Source organism: Syzygium oleosum, unplaced genomic scaffold, assembly GCF_021117445.2.
Source record: "Syzygium oleosum isolate NSW1041296 unplaced genomic scaffold, Sole_v2.1 Sole_v2.15, whole genome shotgun sequence".
NCBI lineage: Eukaryota > Viridiplantae > Streptophyta > Magnoliopsida > Myrtales > Myrtaceae > Syzygium > Syzygium oleosum.
This window is the reverse complement of record NW_026607499.1, coordinates 8,093,030-8,109,496: the sequence shown is the minus strand read 5'-3', so window position 1 is coordinate 8,109,496 and position 16,467 is coordinate 8,093,030. Positions and strand designations below refer to the sequence as shown.

The following is a 16,467-nucleotide window of genomic DNA, read 5'->3' as shown; positions in this document are numbered from 1 at the left end:
TACCATCAATTGGTGCGACTAAGAAAAATACAAGGAATGTCACATTATCATGTAACTATCTTCTTCGCTCACGATAATGCCACGTCAAACTAAATCCTTCAAGTTAGTAACAATCCTAGAGCTTATTTAGGTCCCTATCCCGGACGAAAATTCCATGGAAGCCATAAGGAACGCGCTGGGGTAGCTTCACTACGGCCACGACATCGAGATCCGGCGACTCGGCATCCATCACCAAGAACCTTGACTCATTAGCTTTCTCGTCGTGGACATAGGACATGATATACCCATCGTCCTCCTTGCCCTCTGGACATTCAGGATCCCTTGCCACGAAGAACGGCTCGCCTCCGTAGCAACCTGGCCCATAATTCCGGCTAGCCACCACGCATTCGCCGGTACCCTCTCGTTTCGCCAGATCCAGCTTTACCACCCCGGACACCTTCGGCATTGGATCAGCAACGCCTGCATATACATATCTACTATATTTCCCAATATATGCAGGATTTATCACCGAAAGATCCAAATTCATAGCCGAAATTGGTCGCCTCGACACCCTTCCGTCCTTGAGGTCGATCGTAATCTTTTCCATTAAGCCATGGACAAGGTCCATCCTCTCCAAAAAATGTTCAGCTGACATTATGTTTGGTGCCACCATCACCACCACATCATTGCCATCATCATCTTCTTCATCCCATGCGTTCACAATGTGCATGATATTGCAGCCCGGCACATCGAACCACCTCATCTCGGACCCGCTTTCCACGTCTCGCCGGACGATCCCGATCCTCGGCACTTTCCTCGGGTTCAGGCCGACTATGGATCCTCCCAACACCACTCCCTTGCGGTTCACTCCCATCTGGTTGTCGGGGAACACAGCATACTTCCTCGTGATGGCGAAGTCGTGGAGGAACGGCGGGCAGGAGAGGGAGAGGACTGGCACGTCGGGATGTTTCACTCCGTCCCCGTCAAACTTGAAGACGGCCAGAAACGGAGGGAAGAACGGGTTATACTTGTACGCGTAGGCTTCGCCAGTTTCCCTGTCTACCTTGGGATTAGGGGTGTCAATGGGTTGGGTCGGATCGGGTCGGGCTTTCAGATACCCGACCTGACCCGAAATCTCATCTCGCTTGACCCGACCCGACCCAAGACCCTGTTCAACATATATACTCCAAGAATAGGGTCGGGTCGGGTTAGTCCGGGTCGGGTTTAGGGTTTCTTTTCTGCAGCTTGTTCTGTGCCTCCTCCTCCTCCTCCTCTGTTTCTCTCTCTTTGCATTTACGTAAGATCTCATCAAGAAATTAATCTTGGAAGAAACCCACCTTGGCGACGGCGGGGGGTCCGCATTGGCCACCCCGCTGGGGTCGCGGTCCTACACCGGCCTCTCTCCGGCGACCTTCTCTCCCTTCTCTCTCTTCCGAAGCACGTCGGCGATGGCGCTGCAGCTGTGGGAGACCCTCAAGGGCTCCATCGTCGCCTACACCGACCTCTCTCCGGCGGCCTTCTTCACCGTCGTCGCCCTCAGCCTCGCCGTCTACTACGTCGTGTCCGGCCTCTTCGGTTCGTCCTCCGACCACCACCAGCGGCCGCGGGACTTCCAGGAGCAGATGCAGCCCCTACCCCCGCCCGTCCAGCTCGGCGAGATCTCCGAGGAGGAGCTCCGGCAGTACGATGGCGCCGACCGCAAGAAGCCACTCCTGATGGCCATCAAGGGGCAGATCTACGACGTCTCCCAGAGCAGGTACGCCGCCGGGCCCCCTTGTTTTTGGGCCGCGTTGGATGAAATCGTTACGCGCTCGTCGCGCGGTTCCGGTCGTTTTGCCTGCGGCGGCCGTGGGTTGCCGGATCGGATCGTCGCTGCGTCGGGATGAACTTTACTCAACCGGGAGATGGAGCTCACCAGGGAAGTGAGTCTCGACGCAGAGAGAGAAGAGAGCGAAAGGGAGAGAGAGGGGGGGCTAGGGTTATATTTGGTACCAGGTCAAAAAAGCCCGGCCCGACCCTATCCTAACAAATACACATCTAAATCATATCATAAAAAAGGGCAGTCATGCTCATGGAAAGCATGCCCTCAAAGTTGTGCCGGCCGAGCGTCTCGATGTCGCCGTCCGGCGTCAAGCGCATTGAATAAGGGAGGTCATACTCGGCGAGCGGGTAGAGGCCGTTGCCGAAGAAGGCCAAGCCAGTGTTTGCTTGACCAATGCCATTGAAGGGATTGAATTGACCTGCAAAAGTGTGCTAGGCAAGTCATTCAGATCAAGCACAGAACCATATACATAGTAAGGATATTTTTTTGGAATAACCCGCACTTTCTAATTATCAAAAAAGTCATAAACTTATTGCAATTGTGTCAATTCAGTTATATACTTTTTTTTTTTCAATTGGTTTCTCAACCTTTAACATTTATGCCAATTCAGTCCACTCGACTAATTTTGGTCAGCATGGACACTGACTGTCCTACGTGATATGGCCGGTGCTGACATGTATAATTTTTATTAATATTTTAATATGTTTTTGAATTATTTATTTTTCTTTTCTTTTTCCTTTTTTTTTCTCTTTCTTTTTTTTTATTCCCTTTCTTCTTCCTCCAGCCGATCGACCTAGCCGGCCTCTGGCGAAGCTCGCTCTCACTGCCCACTAGCAAGGGCAAGCCTCACAAGCCCTTAGCAAGGCTCAACCTTGCCGTCTCTGGGCGAGGTCAACCTCACTAGTGGCTAGGCGAGGCTCACCCTGCCCAACGACAGCAAGGTTGAGCCTCACCAAATCTCAGTCGCCCTAGATCAGCCCTTACCATCGCTGCCCCAACGACACCAATGCCGATGTCCCTTATCTAGTCCATCTCGAGGTCCCTATTGCCATGACTCTCGTCGTTCCAGTCGAGCATCAATATAGCCCCGCCACTCCAAGTTTTCCAACACTCAACAACCATCGGTTCAACCTCCTATCATCGTGAGCAAGGCCCAGCAATGCACTTTCTTTGGTGAGGCTTGCCTTGGCCCCTCGCCGTCATTGAGCGAGGCTCGAACTCGCAAGATCTGTTGAGGATTGAGCCTCACCACGGGTGGGCAAGCTTCGCCAGAGGCCAGCAAGTTGCCTCTAGCTAGTCGCCAAGGACCGGCGACTAGCCGGAGGAAGAAGGAAGTGAAGGAAAAAAAAGAAAGAGAAAGAAAGGAAAAAGAAAAGAAAAAAAAATAATTCGAAAAATATTATTAAAATTTATCCACATTAGTGCCGGTTATGCCACGTAGGATGACTGACATTCATGTCCGAGATTTTCGGCCAAAACTGACCGGATAGATTGAATTGGTGCAAATTCAAAAGGTTTAGGACTCAATTGGTAAAATAAGGTGTAGAACCGAATTTGCACAATTGCAATAAGTAGGAAAATTATTAAAAAAATCCGAAACCTAATGTGTGTGGTATGTGTGCCCTCGGTTAATTGCAGTGATTGTGTACAAGTAACATACCCTGAGTCTATTTGAGTGGATTGTCCATCGTTTGACTGTCTACAATACGTGTTAGGCAAATCAATCCAAAAAATTTATTTTCGATGTAGGGGAGACTACGTTAGTGCAGCCTCGACTTCAAGCAATTAGGGATATACGTTTCACATCAATAATGTCTCACTGACTGGTGAGCACTCTTGCTAAAAAGAGAGCAGTACGAGCTGCCGAGGCCATTCCACCGCTGAAGCCCGAGAAGATATTGGGGAACACAGGAGAGCCCAGATTGTGCTCGACGGTGTACTTGTTCGTCTTGACATAGCGGCTACAGAACGTGGCTCGACCTCGAGAGATCCGAATGGAATGAAGCATGCCATCGCCGTCGAAGAGATGATAGGCCCCACGGGGAACGAACTGTGGGTTCGGGCCATTGCGGATGTACGCGCCATCAAGGCACTGTGGTAGCGAGCCCTCCAACACTTCACACTCGGTTGGAGGGAGCTCATCGACCGGTGCAAAGTTTCCAGAGAGCACGGTTCTCGGGTCGAGCGACGGCTTGATAGGAGGGTCCAGGAAGTCTATTATGATATCATCTAGTGCTTTAAACATCAGTGTCGGCAAAGAGAGACTCTCTCCCTTCTTGCTTGCAAGTGAAGCCAAGAGAGACTTAATGGCCATCACTGGCTCTAAAATTGATGTTGGTGAAGGAACATGGGACTTTGAGGCTATTGGTTTTCCTCTAGTTGTGGAGGAAGTGGTGCCGACATGAGGACCAGACGACGACCATGACGGCGCTGGTGGTAATCTCACGCTTGACATGGGCAATGTTTTGGTGATCAGCTGATGTTTTGGAATGTCTCCTAGGACGGAGGAAGGCAAACCATCCATTTCTAATGAAGTTGAGAACCAAGAACAAGAGAGAGCTAAGGAAAGAAATCAAAAAGGTTGAAGTTACTTATGGAGAGAGAGAGAGAGAGAGAGAGAGAGAGAGAGAGAGAGAGAGCTATCTGTAAGGGGCATGTGAAACATACCGTGGTGCAGTTTTCCATTGGAGAAAAAAGAAGGGAGAAAAAAGAGGGAAACTTGCCAGTAGAGACGTCACGTGATGTTGGCAAAAAATCAAAAAGCAAGCACGACTTGGTTACAAAAAGATGTGGACCTAGCCAATCAACTTCACCTCGGGAAATATCTTTAGGGTTCCCCTTACGTTACTCTCCAGCTCGACAAGTAAGAGTGTGTATGATAACATTTATGTTCCCAAAAATAATTTATGTTTAGAAATAGTTTTTTTTATTTCTATTCCATAAACGAGTTTCTGAATTCTATTTCTATTCCATAAACGAGTTTCTGAACAAAAGATAGTATTTGGTAACTGTACAAAATTTCTATTCCCAAAATAGAAAAAAAAACATAAATGCATTTGGTACAATCCTAAAAATTTCTATTCCCAATTTTTTTCATTTAATTATAAAAATGTCAGTGAAGACTTAGCACAAATGATAATCATTCTGTTCCAGAAATCAATTTCTGGCTAGAAATTGATTTTGCTATTTCTATTCCATTGACGAGTTTCTAAGCCAAAATATGCGTTTGATAAAGACACAAAATTTTTATTTATTATTTGATAACGACACAAAATTTCTCTCTTCCAAGTGGTCGGCGAGCGGGATGCAGTGGACGGCGGGCGGTGGCGGGAGGCGGCCGGCATTGGGCGGTGGAGGATGGCGACAAGAGGCGGCGGAGGATGGCGACGAGAGGCGGCCGACGGTGGAGGATGATGATAGGAGGCCAGCGACGGAGGATGGCGACAGGAGGCGGCCGACGGTGGAGGACGACGATGGGAGGCCGCCGGTGAGTGGGCGGCGGGGGGAGGTGGGCGATGTTGGGTGGCGGCATGAGGTGGGCGATGTTGGGTGGCGGTGAGAGGTGGCCGGTGTTGGGCGGCGGAGGACGGCCAGAGGCCGTCGGCGGAGGTCAACAGTGGGAGGCGGCCAGCGGTGGCCGACGGTGGGAGGTGGCCGGCGTTAGGCAGCGAAGGAAGGTAGATGGCGGAAGGTGGCCGACGGTGGAGGATGGCGGCGGACGGCGATGAACGACGGCCGGCAGGCGGCGAAGGACGATGGCCGGCGACGGTGGGGTGGCAGGTGGGCGGCTGGTTACTAGTGAGACTAAGTGATGAGAAGAGTTTTTATTTCTCATTTCTGTTCCAGAAATTAAAAAGTAAAAAAATTTACTTCTGATTTTTATTCCAAACCTATTTTTGGAGTAGAAATTTGTTCCAGAAATAAAAAAATGAAATTGCGTTACCAAACGGATTTCTATTTCAAATCTGTTCCTATGAACAGAAAAATAGAAAAACAGAGAAACAAAATAGTTATTATGCGCACCCAACAATTCATATTTGGATAAAACTAGACTAAAAATATAATCAAAATATATTATAATATAGAATTGGATGACCTTAACACAATCATAAAGAAAATTACTCCTTATGGACAAAGCAAATACCGGGTGGTGGTCGAGAAAATTGGAGTTTAGGATTTAGAATTTATGGTTTAGGTTTTTAGGGTTTGGGGTTTGGGGTATTAGGTTTTAGGGTTTTAAGGTTTGGGGTTTAAAGTTTTTGGATTTAGGGTTTCAATTTTTGGTTTAACGGCAGGGTTTTGGGTTTTAGGGTTTTGGGATTTGGGTTTGGGATTGGGATCTAGGATTTAGGGTTTTGAGGTTTTGGGGTTTCGGGTTTGGGATTTGGGTTTTGGGGTTCGGGGTTTGGCGTTTGGGTTTTTGGATTTTAGGATTTGGATTTTGGGATTTCGGGTATTAGGTTTTAGGGTTTTATGATTTCGGGTTTTAGGATTTGGGTTTTGGGGTTTAGAGTTTTAGGATTTAGGGTTTCGATTTTTGAGTTTTGGGTTTAGGGTTTTGGGGTTTAGGAGTTGGGGGTTTGGGTTTTAGGGTTTCGAGTTTTGGGTTTTGGGGTTCGGGTTTTAGGATTTTGGGTTTTAGGGTTTGGGGTTTTGGGATTTAATGGTATATGAATTTGTATCTCTAAACTGACATTGTTTTTCTTCTTGTTCTTAGGAACAGAAAAGTAGATTTTTTTTTTACTTCTTGTTTCTGTTCCAAATCTATTCACTGGCCACTTTTCTATTCTTGGGAAATAAAAAAATTAATTGACGTATATAAACGAATTTCTGTTGTTTTTCTGTTCCAGAAAACAAAAGAATATAAAAATAGAAATGTTACCAAATGCGCCCAAGTTCTTTTTTTCTCACGTGATTAATATTCAACTAGAATGTGGACACCAAAGATGCGAAGTTCAACCTGTGAAATCGAATATTATCAAATGACGCAGCTAACTAAAAATGACAATTAACGACTAAGTTGTGGGCAACACGAGACGAAAGTCTTTCACATCAACTTTTAAACCAACATTTCAACGAAACGTATTCAATATCTCCTAATCGCTAGGTGAAAGTCAAAAAAGACGGTAGAAAAAGGATGGAATTGGCAAGCCTTGGATTAGATGGATGGGGTCACAAGGAACACGGCTACGCATTTGGAAAAATAACATAAATAGTTTTTAAATTTTGACCTAATTTGTAGTATCATCTTTGGACTTTTAATTTATCTAATGTGATCCTTTAATTATTCATAAATGTTCATTCTAGTCCCTAAACTTTCAATTTATTCAATATAACCCCTCAACTTTCCATAATAAAGTCAAATAAGTCCTTCGGTACTATTAAAAAATCTTCATAATTATGCTATTGCCCAAATTTTAGAATATCTTTTCATTTCAATCAATTTCCTAAATCAACCAAAAAAAAACATTCTATCTTTTTGTTACCATTTTACCTTTTGGTCTTTATAAATATTGTCATAGTTCCATTTAAGTATATATACTTATGATCTCTATAATAGTAAAAAAATAACCTCAATTAGAGTTTTATGGGGCTCATGTTCTTTTATATTAAAAATAAGTGTTTTTATAAGAAGGTTTAGTAACGATATTGATTTACGTTCTCTTACTTATATTAATCTAAATTTTGTTTATAATTTTTTAGATAGATAAAATTTTCAATTTTTTTGTTTCGGGTTTTCTTAGAGATTGTGAGTGGAGGCCCTATCCTCTTGCGTGCCACTAGATCATCAAGAAAATGTTATGCCTCCCATGTTAATTATATTAAGTTAAATTTATAAATTTGAAAACTAAAATAGCAAGAATAGCAATCCGAATAGAGATCGTAAGCTAAAATATACTTAAATGGAACTATGGTAATATTTTTTTTATAGAGGCCAAAAAGAAAAAAAAAGAAGTAATAAAAAAGAAAGTTATCTTTTTTGTTGATTTAAAATTTAGATTGAAGTGAAAGAATATCCTAAAATTCGGTCAATGGTGTAATTGTGAGAACTCTTTAACTTTTTCTATTGGAAGTTGAGGGATTAGATTGAACAAATCGAAGGTATAGGGACTAAATCGAGCATTTAAAATAGTTCAAGGATCACATTGAACGAATTAAAAATTTAAGTATAACATTGCACATTGAGCCATAGTTTATGAACTATATGTGCCATTTTTAGGAAGGATTTTAAAGTGTTCATGAACATTGAACACGCATAACTCATCATAGTTCACGTTTTAGTAATGTAAATGTCGATTTATGAGGGGCTCAAATGAGACTGTATGTTGGTGATGAGAGGTTTCTTTACGCATGGATTGGGAGCAGCTTCCCATGTGGGGAAAATTATCCAAAAAATCCTAAGCATATTGCATTTATACCAATTCAGTCTTAAATAATTTAATTTAACAAATTTAGTCCTAAATATTTTGACAATTTTCCAATTTAGTCATTCTAGTTAATTGACTGTGCCACGTAGGACGGTCAATGCGGATGTGGACAATATTTTACATTTTTTGATTTTTTTAATTTCATTTTTCTCTTTTTCTTGCGAGGTGGAGCCTCGCTAGTAGCTAGACGAGGCTCAACCTCACCAAATCCGGCAAGGTCAAGCCTCGCTAATGGTCGACAAGGCTTGATCCTTGCTAGGTGAGGCGACTGTCGCTTGAGGCCGGTGGAGGGAATTTGGGTAAAAAGGGAAAAAGAAAAGAAAAGAAAAGAAAAAAAGAAAATGCCCAGAAAATTTTATAAAAGATTTGCAAAAATTGTTCACATTTGAGTCGGTCGCGTACCACGTAGGATGAATGACCCTGACTAAACCGCTACGTCAGTTATTTATGACAAAAATTAGCTAAAATGACTAAATTGGCAAATTGTCAAAAGGTTTAGGACTAAATTGGTACACTTGAAAGGTTTAGGATTAAATTTGCCATGTTGAAAAATTTAGGATTAAATTAACACAAAAACAATAGATTTATGATTTTTTTTTGTGATCCCCTTATGTGGAAAACATGTCGTATGTGCCCCCGCATTATTCTCTTTATAGACTTCCGATTTTATGTGTCATTGGGCTCATTGATTGAATCAAAAGAAAATTTGAGAAAATTTTAGTTTTCATTTGTTTGGTGGTTTAGGGAAAATGATTTCATTTTTGCCAGAAAAGGAAGTCATTTTCCTCTAATTTAAGCTTGTTTTAAGTTTATGGAAAACGCTTTCCATAAATCGATTAGTTTTCCATCATTTAAATACAGAAAAGTCGGAAAACAATTTCTGAGATACAATTTTGGACTGTTCCTTGCTAGTGTCAGCTATTGGAATCTCTTTTTTTTCCTAAACAAACTAGGTGGACACATTCCAGCAACAAGAAATTGTTTGTTTCACATACTCTCAGAGAGCTTTCGATACTTTATAGAGGTAGAAGGACACTAGAAGTACCAACAGTTACGTACGACACTCACTTTAGTGTCAAAAGTTTTCACTAGCCCACTTAAGTGTCAAATCGGAGAATAAACTATCACTTACGTGTTTCCGGTGAGAATTTCCAGCAAAAAATATCACGTGGCATTTATATTAAAAAATTTAATATGAGTTGGCAATTTTTATTAAAAGACCACTCCACGTGGACTTCTTTAGCTCGCTCTCTACAATAATGGCGTCAACCTACGTGCCTTCGGTCCCTTTTGCTCAAAAAACCCATCTCCCCTTCCTCCGAGTTCGACGTCCACCCCTCTCCCATCCATAAAGGGGTGCTAAGATGCCAATCAAGGAAAACGAAGACAAGGCTTGTGATAAATATACTATTCCACACACGACTCTTCAAGCCTTTATAGAAGGGGTCTTTTAGCCACCAAACCCTCTTCGAATTTTGATTAGCATCTTAGAACTGCTTTATAGTAGCACGGGTTCCATATCATAGCAAGTACAGAGCATACTACCAAGACTAATCAGCACACTTATGTTTGTTTGAAGAATTATACCAGGCAGTAAGGTATAAGCAAAGATTTAGGGACTCATAATGCATATAAGTTTTATTTCTTAAGGCTTTTATGGAGAGCAAATCTTGCTTCCAAACTTTACAAGCATTGCCTTACATAGGCACAAAAGTAGACAAATAACTAATTATTGGTGATATTGGTGAAGTTCTGGAAATTACCAATAATTTGATACTCTCCGACCGACTACTGATAGACGATAACAAAGATTTTAACAACTGACAGACGACTGACAGACTCATAATACACTCTTGACTGACAGTTTTTCTTCTTGTTTGCATGTTTTTCTTCTTACTATAGTGCTGCTACAGTGCTGCTACAGTGCTACTTTGGAAATCACCAATAATTTGACACTCTCTGACCGACTACTGACAGACGATAACAAAGACTTTGACAACTGACAGATTCATAATACACTCTTGACCGATAGTTTTTCTTCTTGTTTGCACGTTTTTCTTCTTACAACAGTGCTGCTACAGTACTGCTACAGTGGTGAACAATTATGAACAGTGACTATTACAGTGATGAACAGTGCATTTGCTACAATACTTTGTTATAGTAACTTCCCGACAACAAGGCATTTTTCAACCCCATTTGGTACGCCTTTAGAGGTCATATTTATGAATTGGTTCTTCGGTATTATCGTCATCAGAGCTGTCCAAACTACCTTCTTCCTTTTGTCTCCTGTATTCTCTAAGGAGTCTTTCCACTTCTGCGATCTCTAGGTCCATATCTTCATGAAGTTCTAAAGGCTTTTGTCTTTTTTGTGAAGATTCATAGGAAGTACCAGGAATGTCTACAAAACTTGAGGCGGTATCAGCGGAACATGATCGAATAGCTGGTTGGGGAAAGTTTTCTAATTGCAGTGACGGACTGTTTCTGTCAAGACTTAGACTGAGTGCAAGTTGGAACTCAATGTAGTCATACGGGTTTTACGATAATGATCCTCCCCATGTATCCTGTGACTGAGGGGCTTGGATGAGGACGAGGCCTCTTAAGATGAGAATGAGGCAACAACATCATCCATATCAGCTTGCATATATATGCCATAATATTGTCCTAGCACAATGTCAATTACTTTTTGATACCTATGATCAGCCAGAGTATCCCAAGATGCACTGGAAGAACTTATTGGTCATACCTCTAGTGGTATCACTTGGTTGTATTGGCATAAAAGTCTATAGAGTTCTCTATATTCCTGAGGAAGTGCCGATATTTTGCATGGAAGGGTTTTGAAGAACTTTTTTGGAATTTGCTGAGGCTTTTATGTAGCTACCCCTACATCACATAGAGTTTTGCTCACGTCTCCATTTGGATGAATAAAAAATCATGGCCTATGAAACATGACTGTTGTATGCAATTCCGGATTGGGTCGATAGGCTCTAAATTGTTTCTGAAACATGCATTTCCAAGCTCATAATGGTTTGAACCAATTAAGCATATCCCCAAATGGTTAAACTTCTTTTCTCCCGAGAGAATTTTGTTAATAATGAAAATAATTATGGTTGTTGGAAATTTAATGGCTATGGTATAAAGATTGAACATATACCAATAAAACCACTTGAATTCTTCTGGGAACTCATCTTCAAGATTGAGAGAGATAAGATGGCTGAAAGAATAATCTGGATATAGTCCACTAAGTCTAAGACTTCATCCTCTGTACCTGCTAAAAATCAGCAGTTGATATTTCCACATTAGTGACGACAAATTTTCAAAAAGGGTGTTGTCTTGGATGTATGTAGGAACTTTCGGTAGGTACTGCCTGCTTGGCTAAGAGGGTTTCATCTTGATGGGTTTGAATCCATCGAACGGATTTCGTGATACATACATATTTATGGATGTAATTGATGCAACAAATTCTTTTGGCCGTGATAAGAAATCAACAAGCACATTCTTCTTTTTAACTATATGCCTGGTTTTAAAGGAATACTTTGAAAACCATTATGCCCATCTGAGGAGTTGAGGATGAAGAATTTGCTTCTGTTTGAACTTCAGCATTTGGAAGAAAGAGGGCATATCTAGTTCAACTAGAAAGTGATGTCCAAGAAGATGAAATTCAAACTTCTTGATGCCATACCTTACCGCCAAGATTTCCTTGAAAGTAGAATGATAATGCATCTCACTTTGCGTAAATCTTCCACTTTTGTGTTCACAGATTTTACGCTTTCCATTAATTTTTTCGAAAAAAATAGCAGCCCAATACTCATCACTAGCATCTGTCTATAAAATTCTCTTCCCAGTAGAAGGGATTTGTAGAGGAGGAAGATATTGCAAAACTTCTTTGAGACGTTTGACTAATTTAGTTTGCTGAGGTTTCCATGGAGGGACATTCTTTTTTAGCATCTACAACAGCAGACTCACTAATTTGGTGATTTTGTGAATGAAATCTTTAAGATAATTGACTATCCTAAGAAACTGTTGAATCTGTTTGAGAGAAAGATTCTCATCAAGAAATTTATGCAATTATTCAACAATATGAGGACTAGGATAATATGTCACATCCTTAATATGCATTCCGAGAAATTCAATTTCTCGCTGGGCAATAATCATCTTTTTCAAGGATAGCACGATGCCATATTTTTGGACCAATTCAGCAAATTGGCCTAGCAGTTTACAATGAGAATCCTTATTAGGATTATAGAGGAGGATATCATCAATGTAAATTTGGGCATTGGCCAAAATAGGCTGGAAGATTCTACACATAGCCTTTTGGAACAATGAATGAGCAGTTTTAAGATCAAAGGGGAGTATTGTCCACTGAAAATATTGATTGTGGATGCAAAATCAAGTCTTGTGCCTATCATCTTGATGAATTGCCAATTGCCAGAATCCGGCTTTAAGGTCAAATTTGGAATAGACCTTAGCCTGAGTTAGACCGGAGAATAACGAGTTCCGATGGGGTAATAGAAATTTATCGTCTTGGACGAATTGATTGAGAGGTTGGTAATTGATGACCAGTCTCATTTTTTCTCTGTTCTGCTTAGAACGTTTATTCACGTAAAATGCTTCAAAAGACCATTAAGAGTCAGATGGCTCGATTAATCCTTGATGGAGTAAGTCTGAACATTCCTTCTGTGCCAAGATCAAATGGGTTGGATTCATCCCTGAATGAGTTGCTTTAGTGGGGTTGATATCTTCATTTTTCTTAAAAGGCAGATGGATGAAAAAGTCAGGATTTTTCCATAAAGGGTTTGGGCATTTGAGGACAAATTCTGAATGAGATTCTGTACATGCACCAAGAAGGGTTTACATAATAGAATCTAGTATATTCATTTGGATGGAAAAAAATTGTTGGATGTTCACAAACTCTTTGAATTGTCCTTTGAACATGAGTCCATTAGACAAAATTCTAAGTTTGGGAATCTGGGTTAGGATGTCCCATCCAATGATGATATCTTTATCTGGTGAGTTGGAACCAAGGATTTTAGTGGTGAGAGTACATTGTGGGAAGAACTGAAGGATAGTGGGTTTGCTTTGGACTCTTGTGATAAAAGTATCTCCAGAAGCAGAATTAAAATGCCAGGTGTATAGATTCCAGTATTCTTCTGGAAGAATTTTGGCGTCAAGCATCGAAGCACTGGCTCCAGTATCTATAAGGGCTATAAGAGAAATAAGTTTAGCATACTTGGAAAGATAGATTTTGATGGGAAAATGTGGAAGGGTGGAAGGAGTGTATGCACAAAGATCTTGGATCGTGAGAGGTTTTGGATTTTCGGAAGAAAAGGAGTAAACTCTCTTTTCTACTTCTTCATATGAGTCTTTAGTGTTACTGGACTGGGACCATCTCTAGATTGTGTATATAGTGTGCATTGTTGGTTTATCATCTAAAGAGAAGACGGATTCAACATTATCATCTTGAAGAGAAATTCCAGTTTCTTTTTTAAGCTCCTGGATTAAAATGAGAACTTCTTCTCTGGGCCTTTGGACAATTCTTCGCAAAGTGGCTTTTTTTGTTACATATGTAACATGGTCGGATTTCTTACGTCTTCGGACTGGTCTCGTTTAGAGCGTCTTTTTCTCAAGAAGCGTCATTTGCATTTTCTTCTTAGACCGAGGGAGAAGCGTTTGAAGTGCTTTTTCTTTTTACACCGATCTCTGCAAGAAGGGTCATCACATGACTCTTTATTTGAACACTTAATTCTTAACTCTGGCCTTCGGCAAGCTCGATCAAGGTTTTTATTACTCTTAAAATAACTTCTGAATGCCTTTCAACGAATGCAGAGGTCATCAAGAGCTAAATGTATCTCCTACTACAGTTCTCCTATCGGGACGTTTTTTAGCGATTTGGAGTCGTTTAGTTGAACTTTTAAGCCTTTTTCCATTTTTGGACGAATTTTTAGTAATTAAGGTTATTTTTGTAATTTTAATCCTAGTGGGGTTAGGATTAGGTTAGCACCCTATATAAGGTTGCTTATAGATTTCTAAGAAGAGGAGGCAAAATTTTATATAGAGAAGTTTTCTTCTTGAATTCTCTTGAGGACTAGATCTTATCAAGGCTCCCTTGTGGCGATCGAATTCAACTTATCGAGCAAGATCGCGAATTCTCTTGTTCGTGGCGTTATTGCGTGGATTGGTTGACACAGTTCGTCAACAGTGTCGCGTTCATACCGAGATTACCAATCACAGTTCGATTGGGGGTCGAGGTCAGCAATTTGTAACTCACAGATCTTCGTAGAACAATCATCTTCCGCACGATTCATATCATAAGTATCAAAGCTGGTTCTACAAGGTCTAGTTATCCTACTTTTTACCTTTTCATTCATCAATCTAGGATTTATAAAAACTAGGGTTTATAGAATTAGGGTTCGAATTTGTTTTTGCTGTGATTTCAATTTTGATTTAGGGTTTTGGTCTTAGTTGTTTTTTTTATATTGTACTTGAGTTCGTAAAAAAAGCCAAAAAAAAAAGTTTCAAAAAAAAATTTCAAGAGGACGACTCATTTTTTTTTATCATTGATAGTTGGACCGAATAGAAAAAAAAAATTTCAGTAGCAGAAATTGAATCCGAATCCGAATCCGAATCTAGCGAAAATTTGTTGAATTGCTGAGTTGAGCGGTATATTGCTAAATTTGATCTTGCTTGGTGGTTTATCGATTGTTGTGAGGAGCTTGTGAGACTGGATTCAAGTCTCGAAAAAGAGCTTGCCGAAGGAAACGAGAGGTAAAAGGCAAGAGTGTGTGAGTTTAATTGAGGGAAGAAAAAGCCGAAATTGAGTTAAACACGAGAGGAGTGAAACACTTTGAGCGGAAAACGTGAGGGAGTGACTAGTGAGATTTCTTTTATCTCTAACATTTTCTTGCAGGTTTAAAAAAAATGTCAGGCTCAGGCCAAGGAAGTGAATCAAAGGGAGGATCGTACTCATCTAAGGGATGATGAGATTCTAGCAGGCATCCAGCAATTGAGTTTACAAATTGAAGCACTTAGCAACCGAGTTCCAAGATGTGAGACGAGACTTGAAGATGACCGAGAGCCACCACGAGAGAGCCACAAAATCAGCGAGAGGAGCCTAGGGCACAACCTAGATGGCAGCGGCAATTTGATGATGCATATGTATCCGATATAGAAGATGATCGAGATGGCAGGTTTGAGAGGAGAAACGGACGCCGAGGATTTAGACATCGAACAGATGATGAGCTTGGCAATATCAAGATGAAAATTCCATTTTTCCAAGGAAAGAATGATCCTGATGCGTATCTAGAATGGGAGAAACGGATGGAGATGGTATTTGATTGCCAGCGATATTCGGAGGTCAAAAAGGTAAAAATTGCAGCCGTTGAATTCACTGATTATGCTATAATTTGGTGGGATCAACTTGAGACTAGCAGGAGACGCAATGGTGAAAGACCAATAGAAACGTGGTGTCACGCTCCGAACCCCCATCGAGCTCGCGACATTCCTCGCCGCGGTCGAATAGTTGCGACGTCCCAGAACGTCGCCGACCCAACCCAAACATCGGAGCCACATGCGGAACCGAGAATAAAAACCCCGACAGAAAGATGACGACAACGGGGTAGAACACCACAACAATCAAACAACAACATCTTCATACAAGCACCAAACATACAAACATCATATTACGTGCACATAAATACGCACGAACATACTCCACCACCGTTATAACAAAAGATTAAGGTCCTGGTTAACTTAACTTCCCTATGGGTCAACCCGATTCACACAACCTCTAAAACCCTAGGGAAAACCTAAGGATCGCCCTTCTCCATTCCGCCCTAATTCATCCGGCTCAATCCTCCGGAATCTCTTGGGCATCGCCAACGAATCCACCTCCGCACCGTGGGCGGCTTTCCAAACTTCCAAAAAGAGGAGGCATTTCCCGGCTCTAAGGTCAGGTCGAAATTGTGGATTATACAACTATGAGACGAATCTCAATAAGTGTACAACCCCAAACCCCACGTAGGCACTCACGTACCGCCGCATGCATCACGCATCTCACACAACGATCAATCAATCTAACAATCACACACGAACCTACCTCGGAATTCCTCATGCACGTCCCCGCACGTTAGTCAACCACACAGCCAATATGCCACAAAAATACATCATAGCCGCGCTGCAAGTTCCGATTATAGAGCAAAACTCACTTGGGCACGTCCCATACCATGCTTAGCGCTTTTACCC

At 41.5% G+C, this 16,467-nt stretch overlaps 2 protein-coding genes across 2 annotated transcripts; one reads left to right on the top strand and one right to left on the bottom strand.

Annotated features, from left to right (window-relative positions):
* On the bottom strand, positions 1 to 4,386 carry LOC115675387 (probable carotenoid cleavage dioxygenase 4, chloroplastic). Its single transcript, XM_056318504.1, has 3 exons — positions 3,626 to 4,386; positions 2,037 to 2,219; positions 1 to 1,050 (listed from the first exon to the last, which is right to left on the bottom strand). The coding sequence occupies exons 1-3, from the start codon at positions 4,323 to 4,325 to the stop codon at positions 116 to 118; spliced, it is 1,818 nt and encodes a 605-aa protein (XP_056174479.1). The 5' UTR covers positions 4,326 to 4,386; the 3' UTR covers positions 1 to 115.
* LOC115662440 (membrane steroid-binding protein 2-like) lies at positions 1,407 to 1,876 on the top strand. The gene has a single exon (XM_056318503.1). The coding sequence runs from the start codon at positions 1,428 to 1,430 to the stop codon at positions 1,863 to 1,865; it is 438 nt and encodes a 145-aa protein (XP_056174478.1). The 5' UTR covers positions 1,407 to 1,427; the 3' UTR covers positions 1,866 to 1,876.
* Positions 4,387 to 16,467: the final 12,081 nt, after the last annotated feature.